This window comes from Mustela nigripes, chromosome 2 (genome assembly GCF_022355385.1).
Source record: "Mustela nigripes isolate SB6536 chromosome 2, MUSNIG.SB6536, whole genome shotgun sequence".
NCBI lineage: Eukaryota > Metazoa > Chordata > Mammalia > Carnivora > Mustelidae > Mustela > Mustela nigripes.
The window spans coordinates 1,149,413-1,176,949 of NC_081558.1; the positions used below are offsets into that span (position 1 = coordinate 1,149,413).

General features: G+C 65.0%; 2 protein-coding genes across 4 annotated transcripts; both read left to right on the top strand.

The window, feature by feature from the left end:
* Positions 1 to 1,014: 1,014 nt before the first annotated feature.
* On the top strand, positions 1,015 to 5,764 carry ADAT3 (adenosine deaminase tRNA specific 3). Of its 2 annotated transcripts, none has more exons than XM_059388538.1 (2): positions 1,015 to 1,100; positions 4,676 to 5,764. In XM_059388538.1, exon 2 carries the CDS (start codon positions 4,693 to 4,695, stop codon positions 5,755 to 5,757), a length of 1,065 nt encoding a protein of 354 aa, XP_059244521.1. In that variant the 5' UTR covers positions 1,015 to 1,100; positions 4,676 to 4,692; the 3' UTR covers positions 5,758 to 5,764. The 2 variants fall into 2 exon arrangements, with proteins under 2 accessions (XP_059244521.1, XP_059244522.1); XM_059388539.1 differs by lacking the exon at positions 1,015 to 1,100 and adding an exon at positions 4,399 to 4,423.
* Positions 1,017 to 24,366, top strand: SCAMP4 (secretory carrier membrane protein 4). 2 transcript variants are annotated; one of them, XM_059388541.1, is made up of 7 exons: positions 1,017 to 1,100; positions 7,380 to 7,427; positions 10,086 to 10,214; positions 10,700 to 10,856; positions 12,029 to 12,130; positions 19,524 to 19,641; positions 21,561 to 24,366. In XM_059388541.1, exons 2-7 carry the CDS (start codon positions 7,421 to 7,423, stop codon positions 21,738 to 21,740), a joined length of 693 nt encoding a protein of 230 aa, XP_059244524.1. In that variant the 5' UTR covers positions 1,017 to 1,100; positions 7,380 to 7,420; the 3' UTR covers positions 21,741 to 24,366. The 2 variants fall into 2 exon arrangements, with proteins under 2 accessions (XP_059244524.1, XP_059244523.1); XM_059388540.1 differs by lacking the exon at positions 1,017 to 1,100 and adding an exon at positions 5,822 to 6,023.
* The last annotated feature ends 3,171 nt before the right edge of the window (positions 24,367 to 27,537 follow it).

Genomic DNA, 27,537 nt, shown 5'->3' on the forward strand with positions numbered 1-27,537 from the left:
CACCGTGGAATGGAAAAAAAAAATCATCAGCAGCAGAACAGGCGCTCTGGGCCGGTGCGAGGGGCACATCCAGGGCGGAAGAGAACGGAAGCCACGTGACTCGGACTGGGATTTGGGGGGCGGAAAGGAAGGGGACCGGCCGGAGCGAACGTGTTTCCCGCGAATACACCGGGGCAGGGGGGGACGCTTCGCCGCCGACGGGAATCGGCGGGGTCGGACGGGGGCCCTGCGGGGTTGAGCCTGGGACGCGGGCCGGGGCGGCAGGAACCCGCGGAGGCGGGGGGCCGCCCCTCCCGGCCGACCCGGGGCTCCCGGGCTCCCGCAGGCGGGAAACAGGCAGACGGAGGACACGGGAAATGCCCCCCTCGGGGCGCTTCGAGATCCGGACTTCCCTCGGGCTCAGCACCGGGCGCCGCCCGGGTCCCCCAACCTGCGCGCCGCGGCACCGGGCGCCGAGGGACCCCCCGGCCGCCGGCTCGGGCGCCGCGCGCGCATCCCCGCCCCCGCCCCCGCCGCCGCGGAGGTCCCCAGACGTCGCCCGACGTGCAGAACCGCTGGGCTCAGGGTTTCACCACGACGAACACCTGGAGCTGCTCCTGCAATTAGCACGTTTTGGCGAAAAGGGCCAAGAGGCCCCTTTGGCCCGCTGTACAGACGGGAACACCGAGGCCAACCATCGCCCAATCCCGGGCCACTATGCGAGGCTGACCCCCACCCCGGTCCCTGAGGACAGCCCTTCTGAAGCCACGCGGCAGCAGCCAACTGGGTGTCGGGTCCGCCTCTGCCTCTGTCTCCCTCGTCCAATTTCCCCAACGGCCCCCGCCGTCCCCTTGTCCCCTCCGCCCAGTAGGGTCTCGAACCCTCAACTCAGCTCTCCCCGCGCTCCCGCGTGTCTCGGGAGCGGCGCTCGGGAGATGGGCGGTGCTCCGCGGCCCGGCGCGCAGCCTTGTGGGGATTGTAGTCCCGGTCCCCGCCCCTGTGCCGCGCCGACCCCGCCCCTGGAACTACGCTCCCGTCGTGCCCCGCGGCCCGGGCGGAGGCGGGGCAGGCGGTCGGTTGCTAAGCCTTGGGAGGCGCTGCGCTCGCGTGCGGTTCTTCAGGTAAGCGCGGGGTCCCGGGGTCTCGGCTCTCGCGGCCCCGGCTCCCACGGACGGCGCGCCGGGGTGGTGACGGGCGCGGGGGAAAGCGTATCTCGGCTGGCGGGGAACGCCGGCCGTGCCCGGCGCCAGGAGGCTGCCGGGGGCATCGGCGCGTTGCGCGTGCGCGTGGGGCGGTCGGGCCGCCGGCCGCCGCTGCCCCGCCGTCGGCCTTGTGCGCGTGCGCGCGCCCCTGCGGCCGCGGGCTGGAGGCCCCGTACGCCCGGCGGCTCCGCTCGCCCCCCAACCCCCGCGCGCGTGCCCGGGGTCATCGCGGCCAGCCCCCGCCTCCGGGTCCCGCGCGTGCTGGCGCCCCGCCCCTGCAGGCCTCTCCACGTCGTAAACCCGCGCTGCCCTGGCGCTTACCGACAGCGTGCGTGGCCCGGGGCTCGGCCTGGCCTGGCCCGGGCTGCACCCCGCGCGCCCGAACCCCTCGGACGCCCCGCCGTCGGAGAACTCCGTATCAGCAGCGGGGAGCTCGTTCGGGTGCAGGTGGCAGCTCCCCGCCTCCGCGCTGGGCCAGGAGCCGCCCGGGTTCCGCCCTCGGAACCAGCACCGAACCAGCACCTCGCGCGCTGCGGGCGGGCCTGGGACTCCAGCCCTGGCTGTCCTGTTCAGGGCTGCCTGCGTTCCGGGGCCAGCTGCGGGTCACCGCCTCCGAGGAGCCCTCCTTGACTCACCCACCGTCTCCACCCACCCACCCCCGACCCCGGGCATCACTGGACCCGGGCCGTTGTGGGGTCTCGTGTGGGTTTCGTCCCTTTCTGCCTCCGACCGCCCCGCGTCATGGTGTTGGATTCCCGTTTTTCAGAGGGGGACGTTGAGGCTGGGGCTTAGGCCTGGGGCCCCGGGGTTCACACCCGGCTTCTGGCCTGCCTTCCTAATCCAGTGGGGAGACGGGGCGTCGAGCCTGAGTTTACTGGGTGTTGCCTGCAGGGAGACTCCGCTGCCTGAATCAGTGCCATTTCCTGATTCCCTTGAGCACCAGAGTCTTCGGGACTTCCAGGGCACCCCTTCTGTGGTGGGGCGACACGGGGGGGGGGGCGGGTAATCCTAAGCTGCCGGACACTTGTGTTAGGGTCTTATGTCCCTGGCCCACCTGTGGGGGCTCCCATGTGCAGTTGAGGCTCCCTCCTCCTGGTCTAGGACTTAGTGCCTGAGGCAGAGGCACTGGGACCCTGCATCGTCGGTTCTGAGCCGGCTGTGGCTGCCCCCGGACGGGCCAGGGTTGGCACTGAGCTGCGTGAGCATAGCAGATGGTGTGCGGGGGGTGTGGGGGCGGCTGGGTGCCTGGAGCCGGGCCTTGATCTCAAGCTTCGGGGATGAGAGAGGAGCCGGGTGCCCCAGAGGCCTCCAGCCCGCTGCACGTCCCTGCTGGCTGAAACAGCCCTGGTGCGCGGACCCTGTTTGCCACTGGACTGGCGCTGCCCTCTGGACGTTGGGCTTGGGAGCTCAGGCGGGGACCTGGTCTCCAGAAGCTGTTCACTCCTTATCTGTGGAATGGCCCGGAGGCAGCCCGAGAGCTGGTCGGATCCCGACTCCGCCTTCCCTGCCTGGTGGCTCCAGGAAGTCCTTCCAGCTCACAGAGCCTCGGCTTGTCCTGCAGAAAGGGGCCAGCCCCCGAGCTCCCTTCTGGGTCACTGGGAGGACACGTGGCGGCTGCAGTACCAGCAGCTGTCATCCGAGGCCTAGGGCCTTGTTTGGAGTCTGCTGACTTGGCAACTGCCCGGTGCCCTCACCCCTCCCTTTTTGTTAGTGGCTTCACCGAGGGGCAGTTCACCCATTTAAAATGGACCGATCTGGGCACCTGGGTGGCTCAGTGGGTTAAGCCGCTGCCTTCGGCTTGGGTTGTGATCTCAGGGTGCTGGGATCGAGTCCCGCGTCGGGCTCTCTGCTCAGCAGGGAGCCTGCTTCCTCCTCTCTCTCTCTGCCTGCCTCTCTGCCTACTTGTGATCTTTCTCTGTCAAATAAATAAATAAAATCTTTAAAAAAAAAATAAAATGGACCGATCTGTGGTTTTTAGGACTTTTATGGGGTTGTGGAACCATCATCACAGTCTTGTTCCTGAACACTCCACCCACCCCCAGAAAAGCTCCATCCCCATTCGTAGTCACTTCTTACCCTCCACGAGCCCCCTTCCTGTCCGTGGAGGAGCCCGGTCTGGGTGTGTCACACGCGTGGACTCAGCCCGTGTGGCCTTCTGTGTCTGGTTTCCTCCCTGAGTGTTGTGGGCTCGGGGTCTGTCCCCAGGGTGCATGGGGACACCTCAAACCTACCTGCTGGCGGTCAGGAGCTGCTCCCGTGTATGGGGGCCCCACTGTGTGTCTCCACTTATCCATCGAAGGACGCTTGGGCCGTGTCCGCGTTCCGGGTGCCCTGAAGGCTCTGCTGAGAGCCCTCGTGTGCTCTTCGTCGTGAACGTGTGTTCTCGGAGCTCCAGGTGCGTGGCTGGGTGTGGAGTGGAGCAGCCGCAGGTCCGACAGAGACGCTGGGGCTTTGCCACCCTGCCTAGGGGCTGGCACCCCGGCCGGCAGCGTCCCGGGGTAGGCTTCCTTACTTGTTGGCTGTTCTGTTTTCATCAGAGTTGTACTCTCAGTGGGGCAGGTGGGGCGCGTGTTTTGCTGTGGAGACCTGGAGCTTTCGGGGTCCGTGCGGGCTGTGGGGTCCTGGGCGTGGCGTGTGCTGGGGGCGATTTAGAGTCGGCTCCGTGGGCCCTGCTGTGGGCCCTGCCTGGCACGGTGCTGTGCGTGTGCTGGGAGGCCTTCTGCGCCTTCCAGTCCCTCGTGGCTGCCGGCAGCACCCGGGCTCTGCGTGCTGACCCGACGTGTATCATGAGCTCAGGACATAGCCTGGAGGGTGAGGCTGTCCTGTGCCTCCCAGCGGGGCTGGCTGATGAACACCCTCGGTTAGGGGTGGCCGAGGAGTGGGCTGGGAGGCGTGTTGTGAGACATGGAAGCCCCCGGTTGTCAGAGGGGATTCCAGCCCTTCCCTATCCACAGAGAAGGGGGCCAGTCTGCCCCGGATGCCAGCCGGCTGTGTGGTGTGGGCACGTGGGGGCAGCAAGGACCCCCCACAGTCGCGTCGAGATGACCAGGAATTGGGGTCTGACCTTATCCGTGGCGGTCCCGACCACCAGGGGCACGATGCAAGGTCCGGACGTGATGTTACACGTTCTAGAAGCCGCCGTTCCCAAAGCGCAGAGAGGCAGGGGGAATGAGTGCTGGGACCTGGCAACCGGCCGGCGTGAAGACGAGTCCTGAGACCGTCTGTGGTCTTTTTCTCACTGGGTGAGACCTGGCGTGCATGTCCACAGTAGCCCGTGCCCCAGGGAGACAGAAGGTCAGTGCTGGGCTGAGTTCTGCAGACCAGGACTTGGCGGGATGTGAGCCCGAGCGCGGCCACCGGTGCACTCCGTGTGCGCGGACTCGGACGAGCCTTTGGATTCCGCACGCTCCCGGGACCTGGGTCGGATTGCTGCGCTCTGCCGGGGCCTCTGCAGCCGACGGATGAATGTCTGCTCCGGTCTCTGTCTCCCACAGTCGGAGCCGTGCCGAGGATGGAGGCAGCCCCGGGCCTTGGGGAGCAGCGTGTGGACGGCAACACTGGGAGCCCGGAGCCCGAGCCCGAGCCGTGGCAAGCCGTCCCGGTCCTGTCCGAGCAGCAGTCCAGGGACGTGGAGCTGGTACTGGCCTACGCTGCGCCCATCCTGGACAAGCGGCAAACGTCGCGGCTTCTCAAGGAGGTGTCAGCCGTGCACCCACTGCCCGCGCAGCCTCACCTGAAGAGGGTGCGGCCCAGCCGCCGCGCCGGCCCGCATGCGCTCGAGATGCTGCTGTGCCTGGCGGGGCCAGCCGCCGGGGCCAGGTCGCTCGCCGAGCTCCTCCCGCAGCCGGCCGTGGACCCTCGTGGCCTGGGACAGCCCTTCCTGGTGCCTGTGCCAGCCCGGCCACCCCTGACCAGAGGCCAGTTCGAGGAGGCGCGTGCCTACTGGCCCACGTCCTTCCACGAGGATAGGCAGGTGACACGCGCCTTGGCCGGGCGGCTGTTCTCGGCGCAGGAGCGCACGGCGATGCAGGCCCACATGGAGCGGGCCGTGTGGGCAGCGCACCAGGCAGCCGCCAGGGGCCTCAGGGCGGTGGGAGCCGTGGTGGTGGACCCGTCCTCTGGCCGCGTGCTGGCCACGGGCCATGACTGCAGCAGCAGAGCCCGCCCCCTGCTGCACGCCACCATGGTGTGTATTGACCTGGTGGCTCAGGGCCAGGGCCGTGGCGCCTATGACCTCGGCCCCTTCCCCGCCTGCTCCTTCGCCCCGGCCGGTGCCCCCCAGGCTGTCCGTGTGGGCTCTGTGCGCAAGCTGGACGAGGACGGGGACGCGTGCACGGACAGCCTCCCCTATGTGTGCACGGGCTATGACCTGTACGTCACCCGCGAGCCCTGTGCCATGTGCGCCATGGCCCTGGTGCACTCGCGTGTGCAGCGCGTCTTCTACGGCGCCCCCTCGCCCGACGGCGCCCTGGGCACCCGTTTCCGCATCCACGCCCGGCCCGACCTCAACCACCGCTTCCAGGTGTTCCGTGGGGTCCTGGAGGCCCAGTGCCGCCGGCTGGACCCTGACTCCTAGGCAACGGCAGCTCGGCTCCCTCAGACTGCAGCGCCAGGCCTCCGCCTCTCACTGTTCTGCTGGCATGTGGGGACACGTTCCTGCCCCAACGGAGCTTTTCCCCGGGCTTGAGCTTCGTGCAGTCCAGCCTGGGCAGGGGGCTGGGCCCTCGGACTTCCTTCTCCAGCCACCTCTTGCCCCAAGCCCGAGGGTCCGCTGGGACAGGATCCCCTTTGTTCTGGGTCTGGAAACGGCTCTGCTTGTGAAAATAAATAGCCCCAAACCAGGTTGGTGTCTGTTGACAGAGGCGGGGACCGTGGTAGGCAAGGGTCCTTGGATCAGGTGACCACTTTTGTCAAGGTTTGGGGTTTATATGCGGGAAGGGGAGCTCCTGAGCCATGTGGGGGACACGTGCTGGCCTAGGGGGCACCTCCTGGCCTGTGTCCTGGTTCTGGAAGGGTGGAGCTGGCCCTGGGGTGTTGACACAGGGCGGGGGTGGCCTGTACTCCGTTCCCTGAATGGCTGCTTCTGGTCGCAGTCCCGTTTCCCGTGCTTCAGATGGGGCCAGCTGGGGGTCTTCCCCAGAGCAGTTAGTAGAACCAGCGTGTGCAGATTTGGGGTCCCTGTGGGGCCTAGTTCATCCCTGCTCTGAGCTTCCCCTGGAGCCCGGGGGTCTGCCCCAGCCCCCCCCCCCCCCGCCCAGCCCACAGGCACAGGGCAGGGGAGGGGGTCTGCCTGCAGGCCAGTGCCACGGATGGGCAGTGCCGTGGGTCTGTGAGCCCACCCGGTATGTGGGCACGGAGGGCTGGGCTGGGCCGGACCAGAGGGTATCCCGGGGGTGTGGGGAGTGGACTGTGGGAGCTCAGTGTCAGTGGAACCTTGTCACCTCGAACGTGCGTCTGGGAGCTGTCTGTAGGTTCTCAGTGTTGGGGACGGTGAGGCCTGGGTGGGCTCTGGGCACGGCCCTGTGAGCCTAGCTTCTGTCCTGGTGATGGCCGTGCCCACCCGTAGGGCCCTCAGGGGACCGGCAGAGTCCCCACAGGTGTACGTGTTGGTGGCAGCTTGCTCCGCGAGGCTCCTCCGTGATGCCAGCTCCCCTGGTTCCGTGTAGAAAGGGCTGCCAGTGGCCAGCTGCGTCCCCAGTTGCCAGTAGCGTCCCCAGTTGCCTCAGGTCGCTGTGAGGCCCTTAGCTTCGTCAGGCTTGCAGGGGCAAGGGTGCAGACCACAGAGGCCATGCGACTCGTGCGATGTCACTCAGCACTGAGCGTGGACCCAGTTCTCAGCGGCGCTGAGGAGGTGCTCGGAGCTATTCATGGATAAAGAGGGAGCTTGGGGGTTGGGGGGGACAGGGAGGTGGTGTGGGTCCACGGGGTCCCAGGAACATGTTGGTTCTGGCCGGCTGTGTGTTGGGGCAGCAGGCCGACCCCCATTCTGCCAGCACGGACGCTGCCCGGGAGGCTCTGCAGGCGGCTCGTGGGGCGGGCCTGACCGGTTTGGGGTGCGCTTTGGGACCAGAGCACGGAAGCCCCCGGGACAGCCTGGAGCTGAGGCCTCTAGCCGGGGTTGCTGCTGAGCGTGCAGCTGGGGTCGGGGTCCCCCAGCAGCCTTGAGGGACCTCCTGACTGTGGCTGTCTCCCCTCCAGGTGGCCCTAGGCTTCTGTCCCGCCCAGTTGTCACAGCGGAAATGTCTGGTGAGTCTCACCCAGAGGTCCTGCGGTGGGGGGGTCCTGTGGGAGGGGTCCCCTAGTGTCCAGACCCACCCTGACAACCTCCCCAGGGGCACACGCCGCTCTCTTCCTCCCGTGGAGGGTGTTGGGGTCCGTTCCTCGCTCTGAGCGGACGGGAGGGCGATGCCGGTTTCTGTGGGGGTTGTCCGCTTGCCCCAGGCTCTCTGCCCCGGGGCCCATTTGGTCGTGGACATCACCGGGAGGTGTGAGGTTTGGGCGTCTGGGTTCATGCCTGCGTGTGTCACTCACTCTGTCACAGGCGTGCCCACCTCGTCCCTCTCAGAAGGGGGGGTGGGATGTGCAGGTACAGTGAGGGGGCCCCAAGGCCACGGCGGGGCCGGAGTGCGCACCGTCCGCCCACGTTCACCCCTGCCCTGTGTGTGTAGTTAGCTTCAGCTTCGCCCCCGTCCTCGGGTGGAGGGCGGGGTGGGGCGCTGGGTGCTTGAGGTCATCCGGCTGCTGGTGGCACTGGGATTTGAACCCAGGCTCCTGAGGGCCGAGTCTACACAGAACGTGTCCCAGGGTTTCTTATTTGCCAAGAAAATAGGGTTTCAAAGGGATGTGATTTGGTGGGGGTTTTCACCTCTGGGCCGCAGCCTGACCACGGGAAGCGTCACTCTGTCTTGCTGTGGGCGGCAGGAGGGGTGGGGGTTGGACATCCAGGAAGGAGAGAGGTGCTGGTGGCCCAGGGAGCAGCTGGGCGGGGGGCCGGGTGGGGTCCTTGTTGGGGCCTTGGGCAGGAACCGTGAAGGGTGGCGACCAGGGACTGTGGCATGGAAGCTGGGGGCCCGTGCTGGGGCCCTTCTCCCACACCTGATCACAGAGGCTGAGTTCAGAGCAGGATCAGCTCCTCTCTCTGCTCAGGCTTGGTACCCGTGGCTTCCTGCCTCCTGTGGTCATGCCTCAGGGCTCTGCGGCCAGTAAGGTGCAGTTTGCCTCCGTCTCAGCCTCTCCACCCTTCCCTGGTCCCCGGGCTCCCGCTGCCTCTCCATCCGCACCCACGACGCCCTCCTCCGGAGCCCAGGGCCTCTCCTTTTCACTTCCTGGAGTCTCCGTTTAAGTACCAACTTTTTTTTTTTTTTTTTAAGATGTTATTTGTTGGAGCACACAAGCAGGGGAGAGGGGCAGAGAGAAGCAGGCTCCTCCGAGTGAGGCTCGATCCCAGGATGCGGGATCATGACCTGAGCCTCGGGCAGACACTTAGCAGGCGGGGCTCACCTGACGGCTCTTTCCGGGTGAGCTCCACGCCCGGCGTAGAGCACAGTGCAGGGCTCGAACTCACCACCGCGAGATCGAGAGCTGAGACCAAGAGTCAGATGCTCAGCAGACTGAGCCAGCCAGGCGCCCCGGCCCTCCCGGTGGAGCACAGCTAACCACCACCCCCCGCAGCATTTCCTGGCTCGCCCCTCTTGCTCAGTCACTGTGATTACTGTCAGCGTCCCCCCGCCAGGAAGGCAGCCCCCCTCTGGCTTCGGTTCACGGCCTGGCCCTCCGAGGTGCTCAGGAGGCGTCCGGCCACAGAGGTGACGTCTTCCAAAGGCTGAGGGTGGCGTGGACCATGCCGTGCTCAGGCTAAACCCTGTCCCTGGAAGACACGTCCCGTCTTCTCACACCTGTGAAGCAGGGTCGTGTTTGGAAGCAGAGCCGCTGTGGGTGTAGTTAGTGGAGAGGGTGTCACACTAGATAGGGTAGCCGTGATGCGGTGGCGGGTGTTCCCATAAGGACATGGGAGATGGCCATTTGTCACTGACGCAGGCCATGTGGCCGCACGCCAAGGGCTGCCTGCAGCCCCAGGAGCTGGGTGAGGCAGGAGGGACCCTCCTGTGGAGCCCCCGGGGCGGCGCGGCCCCACCACAGCCTGAGCTCAGACTTCTGGGCTCCAGGACTCAGAGAGGCTAAAGTGCTGTGGTTGGAACCCGGGGCTGGTGGGCATGTGTCTGAGCTGCCCCAGGAAGCGCGTGCCTTTGGAGTGCCAGAATGTTCTATGGCGTGGGGTGCTGGCAGCCTTGGGCTCTGCGTGTCTCTCCAGCTGCTCTTCTGGATTGCCACAGCCGAGGGGGTTGAACCACGTTCACCGGGGCGCCTGGTGGCTCCATCGGTGAGACGGCTGCCTTCAGCTCAGGTCATGATCCCGGGGTCCTGGGATGGAGCCCCGCATCGGGCTCCCTGCTCGCTGGGGAGCCTGCTTCTCCCTCTCCCCCTCCGCCTATGCTTCTCTTTCTCTAATAAAATCTTAAAAAAAAAAACAACCCACATTTATCATCTCATGTTGTGAAGTCAGGAGTCCTAAAACCCCAGCGCGGGCAGGGCTGGTCCCCCCCGGGGCTCAGGGAGACCGGCTCCCGCCCTTTCCTGGCCCGCGGCCCCCTCCATCCTCCCCGCCGGCAGCGCGGGGTCTGCCTGTCTCCGGGACCCCCGCCCTCTGCCTCCCTCTCGTGAGGACCTGGTGAGGACGCCGGGCATCCCGGGAACACAGGGTCACCCCCGGCTCGCGGCCCTGACGAGGTCCCCTCTGTCGCGGGAGGGGACACGTCTGCAGGTTGACAGGGATGGGGACATGTTTGGGGCGGTCACTGAGGCCCCCCGCCTGGTATCGTTCCTTGGTGTTTTGTGTCCCTGCAGAAAAGGAGAACAACTTCCCGCCGCTGCCCAGGTTTATCCCCCTGAAGCCCTGTTTCTACCAGAACTTCTCGGACGAGATCCCCATCGAGCACCAGCTCCTGGTGAAGAGGATCTACCGGCTGTGGCTGTGTGAGCGGGCGGGGGCGGGGCGGGGCGGGGGCGGGGCGGGCCCGGGGCTGTGGCTGTGGCTGCGCTAGCGGGGCGGGGCGGGGCGGGGCGGGGCGGGGCGGGGCTGTGGCTGCGCTAGCGGGGCGGGGCGGGGGCGGGGCTGTGGCTGCGCTAGCGGGGCGGGGCCGGGGCGGGGGCGGGCCCGGGGCGGGGCTGTGGCTGTGTGAGCGGGTGGGTTGGGGGCGGGCCCGGGGCGGGGCCGGGCCTCCCTGCACCCCTCTGACCCCGGCCGGGGACAGCCCCACCATGAACTTGGTCGCATCCTCAGGCGGCGGCGGGAGCGCGGATTTTGGGCTCAGCCTCGCCTTTCTGACAGTGATGTGTTCTGAGCCCTCGTCTGGCTCTGCGACGCCCGTGCTGACCAGAGCCCGGCCCTGCTTTCCCCGGGGTGGGAGGCACCCAGGCCCGCTGCCCTGGAGCCCACTCACCCTCCGCCCCCTCCCCAGTCTACTGTGCCACGCTGGTGGTGAACCTCGTGGCCTGCCTGGCCTGGTGGATTGGAGGCGGCTCGGGAGCCAACTTCGGCCTGGCCTTGCTGTGGCTGCTGCTCTTCTCCCCCTGCGGCTACGTGTGCTGGTTCCGGCCGGCCTACAAGGCCTTCCGGTGAGTGCGGGCCCGGCCGGCGCAGGGGACGGCCAGTCGCGCGACCCTGTGTGCTCGGGGCCTGCGTCCTCAGACGTCCGTGTCTGGGACGGTCCGGTGGGGTCGGGGGACGGCTTCTGTCCGGGGTGGCCATCTAGACGCCGGCAAGGGTGGTCTGGTTTGTCCTGTAGGGATTGAATCGAGAGGCCGTTCCCGTAGCCGCCCACCCTCTCGTGTCAGCATTTCTGGTGTCTTCAGAAGGTTGTGGCACCATCACTCTGTATAGTTCCAGAACATTCCCTCAGCCCCCAGGCAGCCCTGTCCCATCAGCCATCACCCCAGCCCCACCCCTACGAGCCCCGTCCCCATCCATGGAGGGGCCTCATCTGGGCGTGTCACACGCGTGGACTCACACCCCGTGGGGCCTTCTGTGTCTGGTTCCTTCCCTGAGCGTTGTGGGCTCGGGGTCGTCCCCGGGGCAGTGCGTGGTGGCGCCTCGCTCCTGCCGGGGGCCAAGGGACACTCCTGTGTGCGGGGGATGCACTGGGTGTTCGCAAGCAGCTCTAGGCTTCTGTGGACCTTCACCCCAGCAGGCCCCCTGTTCCTCAGGACCTGCCGTGTTTGCCCCTTGATGGTTCCCGAATCCCGGGCTCAGGGACTCTGCCAGCTCCCCGAGGCCCTCCGGGGTGGGGGCGTAAGAACTAGAGACCCACCCGGCTGCCGAAGCTGGAAGGAGCCGTTCTTCTGGGTTCTGGGCCAGCTCAGGCAGCCTCGCTCAGCAATGCTTGCGGCGTGCGGACGGCCTGAGAGCGCCCTGCCTCCTCCCGCGGCCCTCGGGGTCCTGCAGGCCCCGTGCTCCTTCAGTGACCTGGAGGTCGCCTGTGCCACGGCCCCATTGGCAACCGTCCGTGTCTTCCGCAGAGCCTACGGGGCGCCCTAAGTCTGTGACACGCTTCCTCCCCGGGTCACTCTTCAGCAACCTTGTGGGCGTCGTCGCTCACCGTGAAACCCCTCTGTTCCTCTGCAGCCGGGACTCTGTCCGGGGACAGCAGTTTTTCCCGGAGAGGCCGGTGTGGCCCGTGGAGTCCCCGCCCGGTCGGAGTCCCCGTGCGTTGGTGCGCTGGGGCCGGCACCTCCTCGGTCCCGCCGTGCGCACGCGGCCTGCGTGACGGCTGTGCTCTCTCCCTCTGCAGCGCCGACAGCTCCTTCAACTTCATGGCCTTCTTCTTCATCTTCGGAGCCCAGTTTGTCCTGACCGTCATCCAGGCCGTCGGCTTTGCGGGATGGGGCGCATGGTGAGCCGGGTGCCAGGCTGCTGCGCGGGGGTGGCGCGGTCCCCTTGGGGAGGGGGGTGACAACGCGGTCCCTGTGGGGCGGGTGCGGCTCCAGCCTCCCAGGGTGTGAGGGCGTGTGAGTACTCTGGTGGCCCTGGAGGGCTGGGGCTGGGGTCTGCTGCCTGTGCCCACCCGGGGCCTGCCCCGAGGGTCCTGCCTGGGACGCACTCCCAGCTCCTCCGGGAGGCTGATAGGTGTGTCCCTGGGGGTGTGTCCGGGAGGAGTGGCTCCACGGACAGCAAGAGGCCCCCCAGGACAGCTGTCTGTGACCCTGCTGTCAGGAGAGAGCTAGGCTTTTTGTCTTTTAAGGTTTATACCCAGGTCTGCAGCTGCCGTCACAAGTTAGGACAAACTTAGCGACTTAAGCAGACTCATTTCACAATTCTGGGGTCAGGAGTCTGACGTGGGCCTCATGAGGCCAAAACCCTGGTGCTGGCAGGGCTGGTCCCCCGGGGCCCCAGGAAGACCCGGCTCCTGCCCTTTCCTGGCCTGCGGCCCCCTCCATCCTCCCCGCCAGCAGCGCCGGGTCTGCCCGTCTCTGGGACCCCCGCCCTCTGCCTCCCTCTCGTGAGGACCTGGTGAGGACGCCGGGCGCCCCAGGAACCCAGGGTCACCCCCAGCTCGGGGCCCTGATGAGGTCCCCTCTGCTCTGCGAAGGGACACGTCCCAGCTCCCAGGACGAGAATGTGGGTGCCTGTGGGGCTGCTAGCTGGTCGCAGGTCGTGTCTTTGGCGTGGAGTGTCCCGTGGGCTGCTCGAGGCTGCTGGTGTGTGTGCTCGGCTTTGTCGGGGGTCTGGAAGCCTGTCTCTGCTCAGGTGTGCCCCGTTGGCCTCTCAGTTGGCATCCCTTGGGGTGTTCGTGGCCTCCTGGCCTGCCCCTCAGCGCCTTCCTGGTGTCCGTCCCCTCCTGTGTGTTCTGCTCCCCGTTACAAAGTCCGCGAGTCACCTTTTGCTCTCACCTGGGATTGTTTCCCGAAGAGCCTCCCCGGGGCTTCCTGGTGTTGCTTCTTTCCTGCCTGCTGAGCAGATGAGCTCCGCGTGGACCCTTGGTTTCGGGTTCCTCCCAGATCTGGGTCTGGAGGACCGGTGAAGGGCTGTCATTGGGGTCCCAGGTGCAGGGGTGTGCCAGGAGGACCTCAGGGCCCAGCAGATGGTTTTCCCATGGCCATGGTTTATACAGACAGAGGACAGAGGACAGGAACCAAAGTGAGCTCAGGGCAGGGGCGTGGGGGGCGGGGACACCAGGCGGGAGCTTCCAGAGCCTTCTCCCGGGGTGTCCCACAGGACACGCTTAGTTCCCTCCAAACGAGAGCGCGCCGTGCGTGTGTGCTGTGGTCTCCAGGGGCTGGCAGAGACCCAGCGCCGGGTTCTCCGCGGGGTTGGTCTCGTGGGCCCGTCAGCCTGGCTCGGGGAGGGGAGCAGATGCTCAGCCCGAGCCTCGCATCTGCACAGACGGTTCAGACCTGAGCCCCCCAGCAGCGAGGCTGGCCAGAGCCCGCAGTCCGGTTCCAGATGCCGCGGAGGGCCAGCCTCGCGAGCCGGCCGGTGGGGGGGCGGGCTCCGGCCCTCCGTGTGAGCTCTTTTCCGTCCAGTGTCATCCCACCCCGGTTTCCACGTTGTCCCCAGGGGCCGGCTTGTAGAGAGAGGACGGTAGTCTCTGTCCCTGCTGGAGTGCTGGCCAGGCAGGGCTGGGGACAGGTGACCAACCAGCTGGGGAGCCGGGACAGAGAGCCGCTCTGAAGCGGTTCCTGTCCTGAAGGACCGGAGGGGGAGGGAGGGGGCACAGCACCCAGCGTGTGGCTCCAGGCCTGTCTGCTCTCACGGACGGCTGTCGCTGCTCCCGTTCTGTTGCTGGGCGCTGGGCCCGTGCAGGTGGTGAAGGGCTGTCATTGGGGTCCTCCTGGCTCTGCCTTCTTGGAACGTTCGTTGGGGTGGCTGGGATCCCACCGAGCTCCTTGGCCTCCCCGGGGCTCGGTGCAGGGAATGGGGACCCTGGGGTGCTGGTCTGCCGACCCACATTCCCTTTGGGAGCCCAGCCCAGGGTGACTGCGCCCCTCTGGTCCCTGGTGGCCCACCGCCAGGGGACGGGTATCTGCGGCTGCAAGTGTGGCCGTCCCTGGTCTTGGCCTTCTGACGGAACACACAGCGGCCAGCTGTGCGGTTTTCCTCGGGGGGTGGTCTCGGGGCGCCCCTGCCTGCCCAGCATCCTAAGGGTCTGTCGCTCCCACACGGGGCATTTCTGCGAACGCCTCCCTGGGGGCCTGGAGAGGAAAAGGACTCTGAGACACACGAGTGTCCTTCGTTCGTACGTGTCTGTCCAGACCCCGGTGCTGCTTCGTGTCTGGGAAGCTGGCCTCGACCCCTCCGCGCCCTCCTCTGGCTTTCGTTCTTGCTCCTTTACTCGGCGTTTTCGGGGCGCCTGGCTGGCTCGCTCGGGGGGGCTTGCGACGCCTCGTGGGTTCCAGCCCCGTGTGGGTGTGGAGCCCACTTCTCAATTCAAAGAGTTTTATAAAAAGCTCTTTAAGTTATAGTTTATCTTTTTTTCTAAGCGCTCTCTTTGGCGAGGGGGTTTGCGATCACGCCTCTGACGCGCAGCCTGGGGAGGACCCCCTCGGGGGCGGCAGCTGCATGTGCTTGGCCGTCACCTGGCCGAGGTCAGGAAAGGCGGGACCGTCCCACGGAGGGGCAGAGGAGGCTGAAAGAGGCTAGTCGTGTGCTCTGCATCCCGTGTCCTTTGGGTCTCTGGCGCGTGCTCCAGGCCTGGGCGCCGCCGTAGGGTTCGGACGGGTCCACCCTTGGGCTGGGCCCTGTCCCTGCCCCCAGCCCCCCAGACTGCTCCGGGAGCCCCCCGGGTAGGACTGCGGAGGGAGCGCAGAGACGGGGAGGCTCTGGGGCCGGCCCTGAGCCCTGGGGCAAACCGGGGGAGGGGACCGGCCTGTCCCCACAGCGGGGAGATGGTGGGAAGGAACCCGAAGACTGGGAGCAGCCGGGCCCACCAGGCGCCCCCAGTAGGGTTTCTGTGTTGGGCCTCTTTGGGGTTTCCAGGGAAGCGGAGAGAAGGGTGGTGCGCCTGTGGCCGTCGCGCCCGTGGGCCTCGGACAGGCCTCTGCCGCTGCTGGAGGCCCGCACGGGTGCCGCGCTGCCGTCCGCTGGGCCATCGTCGGCAGCCCCACGTGGCCACGGGTGCCCTTCTGTTCCCACGTGGGGTTTAACTACGTTCGGGTCGGCTGCCTGTGCCCGTGGGGTGTGCGCGCTTCCGGGGCCGGCCCTCCCCGGGCTCTGCCCCGCGCCCGCCCTCCCTTTCCAGCTCGTTTGTGGGAACGGAGGCTTCCTTGCCCTGCGCTTCCGGAGTTTGATTTGCTGTTTTGTTTTTTCATTTTTATAGTATTTATGTCAATTTTTTAAAATTAAAAAAAAATTTTAATTTCTTATTAACATATAACGTGTTATTTGCTTCAGGGGCACAGGTCTGTGAATGGTCAGGCTCACACACTGGGCAGCACTCACCATAGTACATACCCTCCCCAAGGTCCAAACCCCATCCCCCTCCTCCTCCCCACCTCAGCCCTGCAACCCTCTGTTTGTTTTGTGAGATCAAGGGTCTCTTATGAGGGGCACCCGGTGGCTCAGTGGGTTAAAGCCTCTGCCTTCGGCTCAGGTCATGATCTCAGGGTCCTGGGATCGAGCCCCGCATCGGGCTCTCTGCTCCGCGGGGAGCCTGCTTCCCCCTCTCTCTCTGCCTGCCTCTCTGCCTCCTCGTGATCTCTGTCTGTCCAATAAATAAATAGAATCTTTAAAACGTCTGATGGTTGGTCTCTCTCCGGTCCCATCGTGTTTCATGGTTCCCTTCCTTGCCCCCAGGCCCCCACAGTCCCTCTCACCTTTCCCACATCAGGGGGATCCGATGATAATTGTTTTTCTCCGATTGACTGACTTCGCTCAGCATAATACCCTCTAGTTCCATCCACGTCATTGCAAGATTTCATTTCTTTTGAAGGCCGCGTGGGAGTCCGTTGTATATAAATACCACATCTTTTTTATCCGTTCATCTGCTGATGGACATCTAGGCTCTCTCCATAGTTTGCCTCTTGTGGACTTCGCTGCTGTGAACATTCGGGTGCACGTGCCCCTTCGGATCACTACGTTAGTATCTTTAGGGTAAATACCTAGTAGTGCGATTGCTGGGTCGTAGGGTAGCTCTGTTTTTCAAGTTTTTGAGGAACCTCCGTGCTGTTGTCCACAGTGGCCGCACCGGCGTGCGTTCCCACCCACGGTGCAGGAGACTCCCCTTTCTCCGCATCCTCGCCAGCATCTGTTGTTGCCTGACTGGTTAATTTTAGCCATTCTGACCGGTGTGAGGTGGCATCTCAATGTGGGTTTTTTTTGTTTTGTTTTTTTAGGATTTTATTTATTTATTTGACAGAGATCACAAGTAGGCAGAGAGGCAGGCAGAGAGAGAGGAGGAAGCAGGCTCCCCACTGAGCAGAGAGCCCTATGCGGGGCTCGATCCAGGACCCTGAGACCATGACCTGAGCCGAAGGCAGAGGCTTTAACCCACTGAGCCACCCAGGCGCCCCTTCGCTGTGGTTTTGATCTGTATGTCCCTGACGCCGAGTGATGTGGAGCACTTCTTCATGTGTCTGTTGGCCATCTGGCTGTCTCAGAAATGTCTGTTCATGTCTTCTGCCCCTTTCTTGATTGGATTTTTTGTTCTCTGGGTGTTGAATTTTCTAAGCTCTTTATAGATTTTGGACACTAGCCCTTTATCGGGTATGTCGTTTGCGAGTATCTTCTCCCGTTCCGTTGTCTTTTGGTTTTATTGACTGTTTCCTCCACTGTGCAAAAGCTCTTGATCTCGATGAAGTCCCAAGAGTTCCTTTTTGCCCTGGCTTCCCTGGCCTTTGGTGCTGTTCCTAGGAAGAAGTTGGTGCGGCTGAGGTCGAAGAGGTCGCTGCCTGTGTTCTCAAGGATTGGGGTGAATTCCTGCCTCACGCCGAGGTCTTTCATCCATTCGGAGTCTGTTTCCGTGTGTGGAGTAAGGACATGGTCTGGTTTCATTTTTCTGCATGTGGCTGTCCAATTGCAGTTTGGTTTTTAGAGTAACGGCGGTAGTGAGCCCCCCGTCACAGGCCAGAAATTCACTCTCACGGTAGACAGCTTGGTGGCTTTCGTGTACCCTCAAGAGTGTGCACCCGTCATTTCTGTTTAGTTGAGGAAGGTTTCATCTCCCCGAGGCAGCCCCGTCCCCGTCAGCCGTCACCCCCTCACCAGCCTCCTGCCCCCACGAGCCCCCTTCCCGTCCGTGGAGGAGCCTGGTCTGGGCGTGTCACACGCGTGGACTCACACCCCGTGGGGCCTCCTGTGTCTGGGTCCCTCCCTGAGCGTCGTGGGCTCGGGGTCGGGCCCTGGGGCAGCGTGTGGAGGCCTCGCTCCTGCTGGTGCCGGGGACACTGCTGTGCGTGGGGGGCATGCTGTGTGCTTCCGTCCGTGCCCACCAGCGTCGGGGGTTGCTCTATGCGAGCTGCCTGCCCTTGTTGACACAGTGGTGACACGTGTCTCCATGTCTCGCGTGTGTGCTGGTGGCGGGGCTGCACATCTGGGGAGTCTCCGCTCCGTCTCTCACGCCATGTTCTCCCCCCCCCCGGGCCCCCCCCCCCCGCGGGAGCCCCCGGCGCCCCTCGTCCCCTCCCTGAGCCCTGCCCTCCGGCTCCTCCCCGCTGCCACCGTGGACGCCCTGGCCTCTTCCTGACCTGGACGGCTCGTGGCAGGCTCTGTCGTTCATCGAGTTGTAGCTGATGGAGACCAGTGTGTCCCCTACTGTCCCTGGAGCCTGGGTGGTCACCCATACATGAGATGTTTCTCCGTCCTGGTCCTGCGGGGAGGCTGGGGCCGTGGAGCAGGTCCCCCGGCCCGCATTCCTGCCTGCGCGTGCCTTCACCTCCCCCAGAGACCGCAGACCTCAGGCTGGGACCCTGCCTGCCTGACCCCTCTTTCCGGGCCGCAGACCTGCTGGGAGGACACTGGTCCCGAGGGTGACTCTCCCCCACTGCCGCGCCAGCATTTCTTCCCCTCCCAGGAGCCTCCGACCACCCGTCGCCCGCCTGGGCCATCCAGCCGCCTGGCTCGGCCCCACACTGCGTCCCCTGCCCGGCCGAGGTGCCCTCCCCAGTGGCTTTCCCAGCCCCCTACTGAGTGGGAGCGGGTGGCAGGTCTGTCCCTAGTGCCCAGCACAGAGTGAGCCTGCGGCTCCGGCTCCTCGGCCGCCCCCGTGTCACATACTTGGGTTGGGAGGACTTGCGGCTTCCCTTTTGCTGAGAACGTGACGCGGTCCCCGGAGCACGCTTCCGAGAAAACCACGCGTGTTCCTGCGCCAGCGCCCACCCTGCTGCCCGAGACGCAAGGACACTCGACGACAGGCGCAGGCGGCCTCTGGAGACCCGGGGCTCGGCCTCCTGCGTGGGGCACGGCGAGGCTCGTATGGGGGCGGCGGGACGCAGCCTTCTGCTTCTCAGGGGCACTGCCGCAGGGCTGTAGGTGGCAGGGCACGTGTGACCGCGGGGGCACATGTGACCGCGGGGGCCTGGACCCGGCATGCCTGGCTGGCTGGCCCGTGGAACACCGGGCTGCCCGCGGAGCAGCTGGAGGGCCTGAACGGGGCATGTGGGGTAGCTGGCAGCCACGGACGAGTCCTGACTTCCCGGCTCCTGCTTGGTCTTCTACGTCCCTGAAGCACGTCATTTCCTGCCTCTCGGCCCTAGAGGCAGGTGCAGATGTGTGTCCACATGTGCTTGGGACAGAACATGCCTCACGCGGTCCTGCTGTACCGAGGGCTCTTTAACTCTTCTGCCCTCTCGCTTCCTGCACACCACCTCAGCATCCATCGTGAGGCTGTGGCACACCAGGCATCTGTGTTCTCTCCAGCCGGTGAACGTTTAGGGCCCCCTGGCTTTTCATGGTGACTCGTGATTCTGTGGTGTAAATTCTTAGGAGCACGAGAGCTGGGTGCGGCCATGAGCGCGTAGAGCTTAGTGTGGTAACTGCTGCTGCCCCGCATAGGGCCACGCTCCCTCCAGGGCAGGGCTTCTCTCCACAGCCCCTTGCACACGCCACGCTTGCCTGTGTGGCAGGGGAATGCAGCGACTTCGTTCTAGCGTGTGTTCCTTGTTGCTGGGTTTGAGCGTCTTTTTGTGTGTTCATTGTTCCCTGCAAGTCCCCATACCAATCACCCATTTCCCTGTTAGTTGTTTATTTTTTTTCTTGTTGATTTGTTGGTGATCTTTACATATGGAGGATACTGGGCTCCTTGTTTGGTGGATGTGCTGGCACCCATGCTCGCTCTCTTTGGCCCCTTGTAGTGGTTGGCTGGCGGCAGTCGGGTTCTTCCAGACCAGTGTCGGGGCTGCTGTGGTCATGCTGCTCCCAGCCATCATGTTCTCCATGTCCGCTGCCATGATGGCCATTGCAATCATCAAGGTAAGTCCTCTGGGTTCGGAGACTTCTAGCATCTTCCCATGCATGCCATCACCCTAGCCCCCGAGCCCCGGGAGCTCGTCTCATCCCCGTTTAAGGAGCGAGAGACTGAGTGTCCGGGAACGAGCTGACCGTTACTCAAGCAGGCTTGGGGGAACAGCATAGTGGAGGCCGCTGATGGCCACATCTGCCTTCGGGGACACCATATGCCAGAGCCCCCAGCACATGCGTGGCCCGGGGTGTGCTCCACGCTGCCCAATTTGGGCGCCGCTGGATGCTGGCCGCCAAGTACAGTTAAATTGAGATTAAGTAAAAGTAAAAATTGGCGGGCGTCTACCACACCCACCTCATCTCGGGTGCTTGCTGGCTGTGTGGGGCTGGTGGGCCGTCTCCACCGCCACGGAAAGTTCCCACGGGCAGGACGGCTCCGGGCGCTCGGAGACTGCGGCAGAATGGTCACCGTGCAGCCCCGTGGAAGCCGGCAGGCACGCGGCCGCGGGGGACACCAGGCCTGAGCCCCTGCACCTGGCTGTCTGGGAACGAACACAGAAGCATTGTTCCGCACCCCCTGCCCCGTGTGCACCCCAAATGCTTTCAGCTGTGTGGACAGTCGGGGGGGTGTGGAGGGACCTGTGGGACCCACGAGTGTGCGCGCAGACGCATGGCGAGTGAACCTGAACGTGGTTCCGGGATCGAGTCCGCGCGGGGCGATGTTTGCAACCAGGGACTTTCGCGCAGCTGCAAACATCGGAAATTAGAAAGTAGATGCTAACTGAAGGCGCCTGTGGGGCCAGAAAGGAAAGATGCATGGACTCAAATAGAGTGTGTTCTTCCTAAGCAACGACACCACGCCTGTGTCCGTCCCCAGGCCCAGGTGCAGGGGTGTACCGGGAGGACCCCAGAGCGCAGCAGATGGTTTTCCTATGGCTGTGGTTTATACAGACAGAGGACAGGAAGCAAAATGAGCTCAGGCCAGGGGTGTGGGGGGCGGGGACACTCGGCAGGAGCTTCCAGAGCCTTCTCCTGGGGTGTCCCACAGGACACGCTTAGTTTCCCCCCAAACGAGACAGCACCGTGCGTGTGTGCTGTGGTCTCCGGGGGCTGGCAGAGACCCAGTGCCGGGTTCTCCACGGGGTCGGTCTCGCGGGCCCGTCTGCTTGGCTCAGGCCAGGAACCCCGACTCGGGGAGGGGAGCAGGTGCTCAGCTCGAGCCTCGCGTCCACACAGATGGTTCGGGGACCCGAGCCCCCCAGCAGGGTCGGGTGGCTGAGGCTGGCCGGAGCCCGCAGTCCGGTTCCAGATGCCGCGGAGGGCCATCCTCACAAGTGGCCGGTGGGGAGGGCGGGCTCCGGAGGGCGGGCCCCAGCTGTCTGTGCGAGCTCTCTGTCTGTCCCCCCCCCCCTCACTGAGAGCGCAGAGAGGGTATTTAAGAGTCACGGAGCAGCAGGAGGATCCCCGTGAGCGACGGGGTTCGCTCCACCGGTCAGCAGAGCATCCAGTTGAAATGCCAGTTTTCGCCTGCTGAGTTTTCCAGAATTTCTAGAGCTTCCAGCCCTGGCCCACGTTCCTTGCGCTGTCGTGGGGAGTCAGTCCTTCCTGGCGGTCTCTGGCTAGGAGACCATGGGCCACAGAGAGGGCGTGGGGTGCAGGGCGCCCGCGTCAGGCGGCCCAAGAGCCCGGCCCCAGAGCAGGGCAGGAGAGCAGTGCTGGCGGCCACACACGGCAGCAGCGGGGGGACCGTGGCGGTGAATCAGGCTGGCGCCCTCCGAGGCCGCCATGTCGGCTCTGGCGTTTTCTGACGCGTCCGGGGAGCTGTTTCTGTGGCTTCTGTGACTCCTGCGAGAGGTCCTGCCGTGAACACAAGCGGGTCTTGTCACCTGCCACAGACTCAGTTTGGATTCTCTCTGCCTCTGTGCCTGTAGGTGCACAGGATCTACCGGGGGGCTGGCGGAAGCTTCCAGAAGGCGCAGACTGAGTGGAACACAGGCGCGTGGCGGAACCCACCGTCCCGGGAGGCTCAGTACAACAACTTCTCGGGGAACAGCCTGCCCGAGTATCCCACTGTGCCCAGCTACCCGGCGGCTGGCAGCCAGTGGCCTTAGAGGAGCTGGCCGCCTCCCTGCCTGGCCACCCCCACTGCCCTCTCCCCTCCCCGGCCAGGGCAGCGGCACCCGCGCGCACCCAGAGACCCACACGCGCGCCTCTCACCTCCGGGAGCGGCCGTCCTTGCGAGCGGCGCCCGGAAGCTGCCCGGCCTCCGCTGCCCGGCAGGAGGACGCTGTCTCCCGCGGAGGTCTCCACGGCGCCCACTGCAGGCCTCCCCGATGAGGAAGGGCAGCAGGCCCGCTGCCTGCCTTCTGGAGCTGACGGCGCAGAGCGGGGCTCCGCCGGGCGCCCCTCGGCCCTTCTCGTCCCCTCGATTCCTGTCCCTACAGGCGACGCTTGGCCAGCTCCTCCGTGTTCTTGTCCTCTGTGTCCCGGTCCGCCTGCAGCCAGAGAGCTCCTGTGCACAGTCCTGCGGAGTCCGCCAGCCGCCTGGGTGCCGTGGTCTGAGCCCCTGTCTGTCTGTCCATCTGCCCCTTGGGCTCTGTGCAGGGCCGTTGGCCGGCCTGCCCGCAGCGGCCCTCCTCCTGCGAACGTGGAGCAGACATCTGTCGAGATCCGGAACCTGGGGTGGAACCCCTCTGGGGGAGGATGGGGGCCACCGCCTGGGCCGGCTGCCTGGAGCCTGCGGCCACACAGCCCCTCCCGAGCTGCAGGAAGCGGGAGACGGAATTTCTCAGGAGCTTGGCCTTGAAGAAGGAAAGAAGTTGTGCGAAATCTGTGCCTTAGTGAGGAATCTCATCGAAACGTCACTTTTCCCCCTCTGACCCTGTAGCTCCTGAGACAAAGGACCGAGCACCCCGTGGGCATCTCGGGCAGCGCTCTTGCGTGCGGACAGGCCAGACAGGCCCTGGCAGCCCCCCAGCCCTTTCTGGCCAGGCTCCCCAGGCACCCCGAGTGCTACCCCTCGGCCCCTGGCTGGCCGCCCTGGGGTAGGACAGGGGCCCTCTGCATCACACACTGCCGCGCCGGACGCCGGCCCCCCAGCAGCCCCGGCCAGCCGGGCTCGTTCTGTGCTCTCCACACCCACGCCTGCTTGCTTCAGCTCCTTGTGCCAAGCACCACGTGGTGTCCAAAGGCAGCCGTGGTCCCTGCAAATGCACCCAGGCCTGGGTCCCCTTAGGTCTCAAGCCATGGGTATCCCCCAAACGACCCCAAGCCAGCCTCTGCGACAGGCACACACTGCACTGACCGTGGGGCAGGGTAGCCTGCGGAGCAGGTGTGGCCCACGGTAGGAAGCCCGCACGCAGGCACCTTTGTTACTCCGTAATGGGTATGTTACGGGAGAGGATCCTGGAAGTCAGTCCCGTAGTCCGTCCTGCATCACGGAGCCTCTGCGGGGCTGTTAGGGGTGCACGGCCCGCTGCCCTAGCCACCCCATGCCGCCCCTGCCTGTGGACCCTGCCCCGCACAGCCGCACCCCAGCGGTCCGCGAGCCACCATGGTGCGTGTCCTCTGTGCTTCTCGTTTCAGTCCACTCGCTGTTTTATGCCCCGCTCTTTAACTTGAAAAGGGAATTGTGCAGAAAATGAGAAACCAGCATCGCTCACTTTGAAGAGAAGGTAATGGTAGATGTGGCAGGAAGAGGAACGGGAGAGCCTCCTGGGGCTCCTGGCGTGGACACCCCGCATGGACACGGCGGGAGGGCGGGAGTCCTTCTCCACGGGACACTTCGCCAGCACAGGAGACCAGATCCACAGAGAACCCCACCGAGCCCCAAGCAGATGGCCTGGGCTGCCTTGTTCCCGCCCCCCACAGATTTGTGTGTTGATGTCCTAGTGCCCAGCAGCTCAAAATGGGAAATTGTCTGGAAATGGGGTGGTTGCAGGGGTACTTAGTTAAGGTGAGGTCACCCTGAAGTCAGGTGGGCCCTAAAACAATGTAGGAGAAACCCCGTGGAGACGGGGCTGATGCTTCTACAGCATGCCAAGGTGACCAGTGACCCCCTTACCCCCTGCCCCGCCCCGTGAAGCTTGGGTGCCTGGGACCGGTTCTCCCCCAGCAGGAACCACCCCTGCGACTCTCCTGGGGCCACGCCCTCCCGAGGCTCCCAGCAGATGCTAGGGCAACGAAACAGGGTGCCGGGGTATGCTGTGCCGTGGGGACGCACCTGTCCATGTGTGGGACCCCTGAGTGCATGGATGGACGGAGAGCAGGTTGCCCTGGGCTGGGTGGGGAGACCAGACTGACAACAGCAAGAAGGGGGGAATGTGTGCGCCCTCGGCTCCCGGGGGCTGGAAGGACGCAGCTTGGGGCCGGAGTTGAGAGACTGGGACCCGTTGTGCGGGTGACCGCGTCACAGAACCACAGGTAGGGCTTAAACCGCGGGTGCCTCCCCCCCTTCCGGAGGGCAGAGCCCGGGGTCTGCAGTGGGGTGATGCTGGTGTCCCAAGGACCACGGCCCCCGGGGCTCCGTGCTCCCTTGTCTGGGGGGCCTGGCTTGCAAGAGGACCGTGTCCATGGGGCGGTGTCCCTGCGGCAAGCTCCAAGGAAGGGCCCTCCCTGCCTGTCCTAGCCGAATCCTAACACTAGGTTAGTGTTCAAGACAATTTAAAAACGTTTCTTAATGTCATCTAAAAATGTTCATTATACTTCAACATTAAAAAATAACGTTTTTTAGAGAAAGGGATGAGTGGCATTCTTTTCATTTTTACGGAAAGGGCGGCTGGATTCTCTGTTGGGAGCTCTTTGGGCCCACCGTGAAGAGTGGGGACAGAAGGTGTCAGGGAGACCAGAGCGAGGGGGTCTGTGGGGAGGCATCAGTGGGCAGGTCATGGCCGCGGGCAGGCGGGGCTCAGTCCCCTGCGACCCTCCGGAAGGCACAGACCGGTCCCCGGCTGTCCGTCCGTGTCTGGGGGTCGGAGGGCCTGGGCCCTGCCCTCTGGTGGAGCGAGGTGTGCGCTGCGCTGTGCGCGCGCCTCTGCGTTTTCTGACGAGGTGAGCTGGGTTCTTTTATGTTGAAGTCCCAGCCCCCCCGGGACCCCAGGAGGTGACCTTCTTTAGAAGTGGTCACCGAAGGAGTACTTTTCCAAGGTAAGGTGAGGCCATAAGGCGTAGCGTGGTCCCAATCCAGTATGATAATAGGAAGGGGACATGTGGGCCCAGACAGGCAGGGGGAAGCCCTGAGAAGCTGGGGGACCTGGGACAGGTTTTCCCCCAGCAGGAGCCAGCCCTGTGACCCCTTGTCTCCGACAGACGCCGGGAGCTGGGATCTCCACATACCTTTGTGGGAACCACCGTTCAATCCCTAACAGTGGCCAGTCTGGGTCCACGTCTACAGGGGTTTCCTGGGACTGCCACGTTCAAGTATCGCAGACTGTGTGGCCCGAAACAACTCATCCTCCTAAATTCTGGAGCCCAGAGCCTGAAATCAAGGTGTCGCCGGGTCCATGCTCCGTCCGGGGGCTCCAGGAGCCCCTCGGTCTGTGGCTGACCCCTCCAGTGTCCGCTGTTTGTTCTCTTCCATTTTTAAGAAAAGGATTCTATTTATTTATTTGACGGACAGAGACCACAAGTAGGCAGAGAGGCAGGGGTGGGCTGGGGAGGGGAAGCAGGCTCCCCCCGCCACCCCAGCAGAGAGCCCAGTGGGCTGATCCCAGGACGCTGGGATCACTACCTGAGCCGAAGGCAGAGTTTTAACCCACTGCGCCACCTGGGCGCCCCTCTCTTCCATTAAAAAAATATATATATATTTAGAGAGTGTATGAGTGGGGAAGGGGTGGACGGTGAGCATCTCCAGCACACTCTGTGCTGAGCGCAGAGCCCCATGCTGGGCTCGATCCTACGACTCCGCCTCCGAGATCATGACCTGAGCCCCCTCTGAGTCCCACGCTTCACTGAGCGAGCCACCCAGGTGCCCCATGTGTTGTCTTATGAGGACACCAGCCATTGACATAGAGCCCACCCTCACACAGTATGACCTCCTCTGAATTCACCAGTGCAAAGACCCTATTTCCAAATAAGGTCCCATTTGAGGTTCCAGGTGGATGTGAATTTTGGGGGGTGGCACCGCTCAATTCTCTAACTTGCCCAGGCCTTGGCCCCTAGGAGTGAAGGAGCTCCTCGGCTGGGATCTTTGGTGGCCGTGGCACATTGCACATCCCCTGCCCTGGTTTCCGCTGGGAGGGTCCCGGGAGGCCTGGGTGCCCCGGCGCGTGCTCACCCCAGTGTGTCTCGGCACTGCGGGAGGCAGACACACACGAGCAGGAGACCACCATCTGGGTCTCCTGGGCACAGGCAGGCAGGGACCCCTCCTCTCGGGAACCCAAGAGTCACCGCAGATGGGCTTGCTCTGGGCCAATCAGAAGCAGCCTGGGGCCACATGGTAGAGCCCTGGTGGCTGGGGTCTGTTCTCAGAGGATGGGGGCCCGCTGGGTGAGGGGGGTCCCACCCAGGAGCTTCTGTTGGGTGTCTGCTCACGGGCTGCCCCTCACACGTTTTCTGGCCTTGGGATCCCCCGGAGCTCACAGCATCCCGAGAGTGTGCTTTGACTCGCCCCAGCTGGGGTTGCAGAACTCCTGCCACGGCCCAGACACGAGCAAGTCACCTCCCCTTTATAAATAAAGCTCAGTGTCCGCTTCTGGAATATGCGAATGTGCCAGTCCGCATCCCTGCCCCATAGCGGGGGCAGGGCCTGGCTGCAGGGAGCGGGAACCGACTCAGTTCCACAAAAGTGGACCTGTGGGCTGGCCTTGGACCCCAGGAGCCCGGCCTGCCTCCTCCGGGGGTCGGGGAACACAAGGGGTCGCTGCCCGCCCATCTCCTCTCTGAAATCCGCAGCTGTCTGGGACTTAGGGGCGGCTGGGATTTCGGCCGGCTTTCCCCGGTGGGGTGATGGGCAACGGGAGCGACAGGCTCAACCTCTCCACGAGGTTCTTACTGCCCTGAGAGCTCCAGCAGGGCCCCTTCCCATACCAGCTTTCCCCGATGGTGTCCCCAGGATCAAAGCTAAAAGGAGGCAGGCACCTGCGGGCCACCTTCAAAGTGGGTTAGAAAAGAGGAAGCACAAAAGGCCTTTTGCTTTTTCAAAGTCTCCAAGTGGTGACAGAGATGTTCAGCGGACGGTCCTTTATTCAGGAGCTTGTGATTCCCACGCTGCACCGGGGGGTTATGGAGCGTCCTACCCTGCAGACGTGGAGGGCCAGAGAGGGCCGGCGACCTGCGCGGAGTCACACAGCCTTTTCCTGGCACCGCCCCAGCCTCGGCCTCACTTTCTTCCTTCAGCGGCCTGGGATGTCGCTTCCCACAGGGGCAAGGCTGCAGGGTCAGGCTGGGCAGGGGTCAGACGCCGCCAGCGAGGCCGGCCGCCGCCTCCGCCCCGGCCCTGCAGCGCCGGTCCGCCGTGGACCCCTTCCTCGGCCTCCCGCCTGGCCACCGCGGCCGGACAACGGCCCGAGCTCCGATGCCGTCGTCCTCCCGCAGGGCTGAGCTCTGGGTCCCTGTGCCCCGCGCGGTCCCCGTAGCCCCCCGAACCCGCCGGGCCCGGTGCTCGCAGCCCTGAGCGCCCGCAGGCCGGCGGACTCCCGGGAGGTCAGCGCTCCACCCTGCAGGGGAGATGGCTGGGGGCGGCGGGGGGGGGGGGGCAAGCCCCGCCCCCCTCTCCGAGAGCTCCCGCTAGCCCTGCAAGCCCCGCCCCGTTGCCGCCACCGCCCGAAGCCCCGCCCCGCGCCACCGCCCGGCCGTGACGTCAGGTGGCGAGACCGTGACGTCACAGAAGCGCGGCGGGCGGCCGCCACGCGTCGCCATGGCAACGGCGGGCGGGCCCGGGCGAACGGCGGGAGTCCCGCTCCCCCCCCC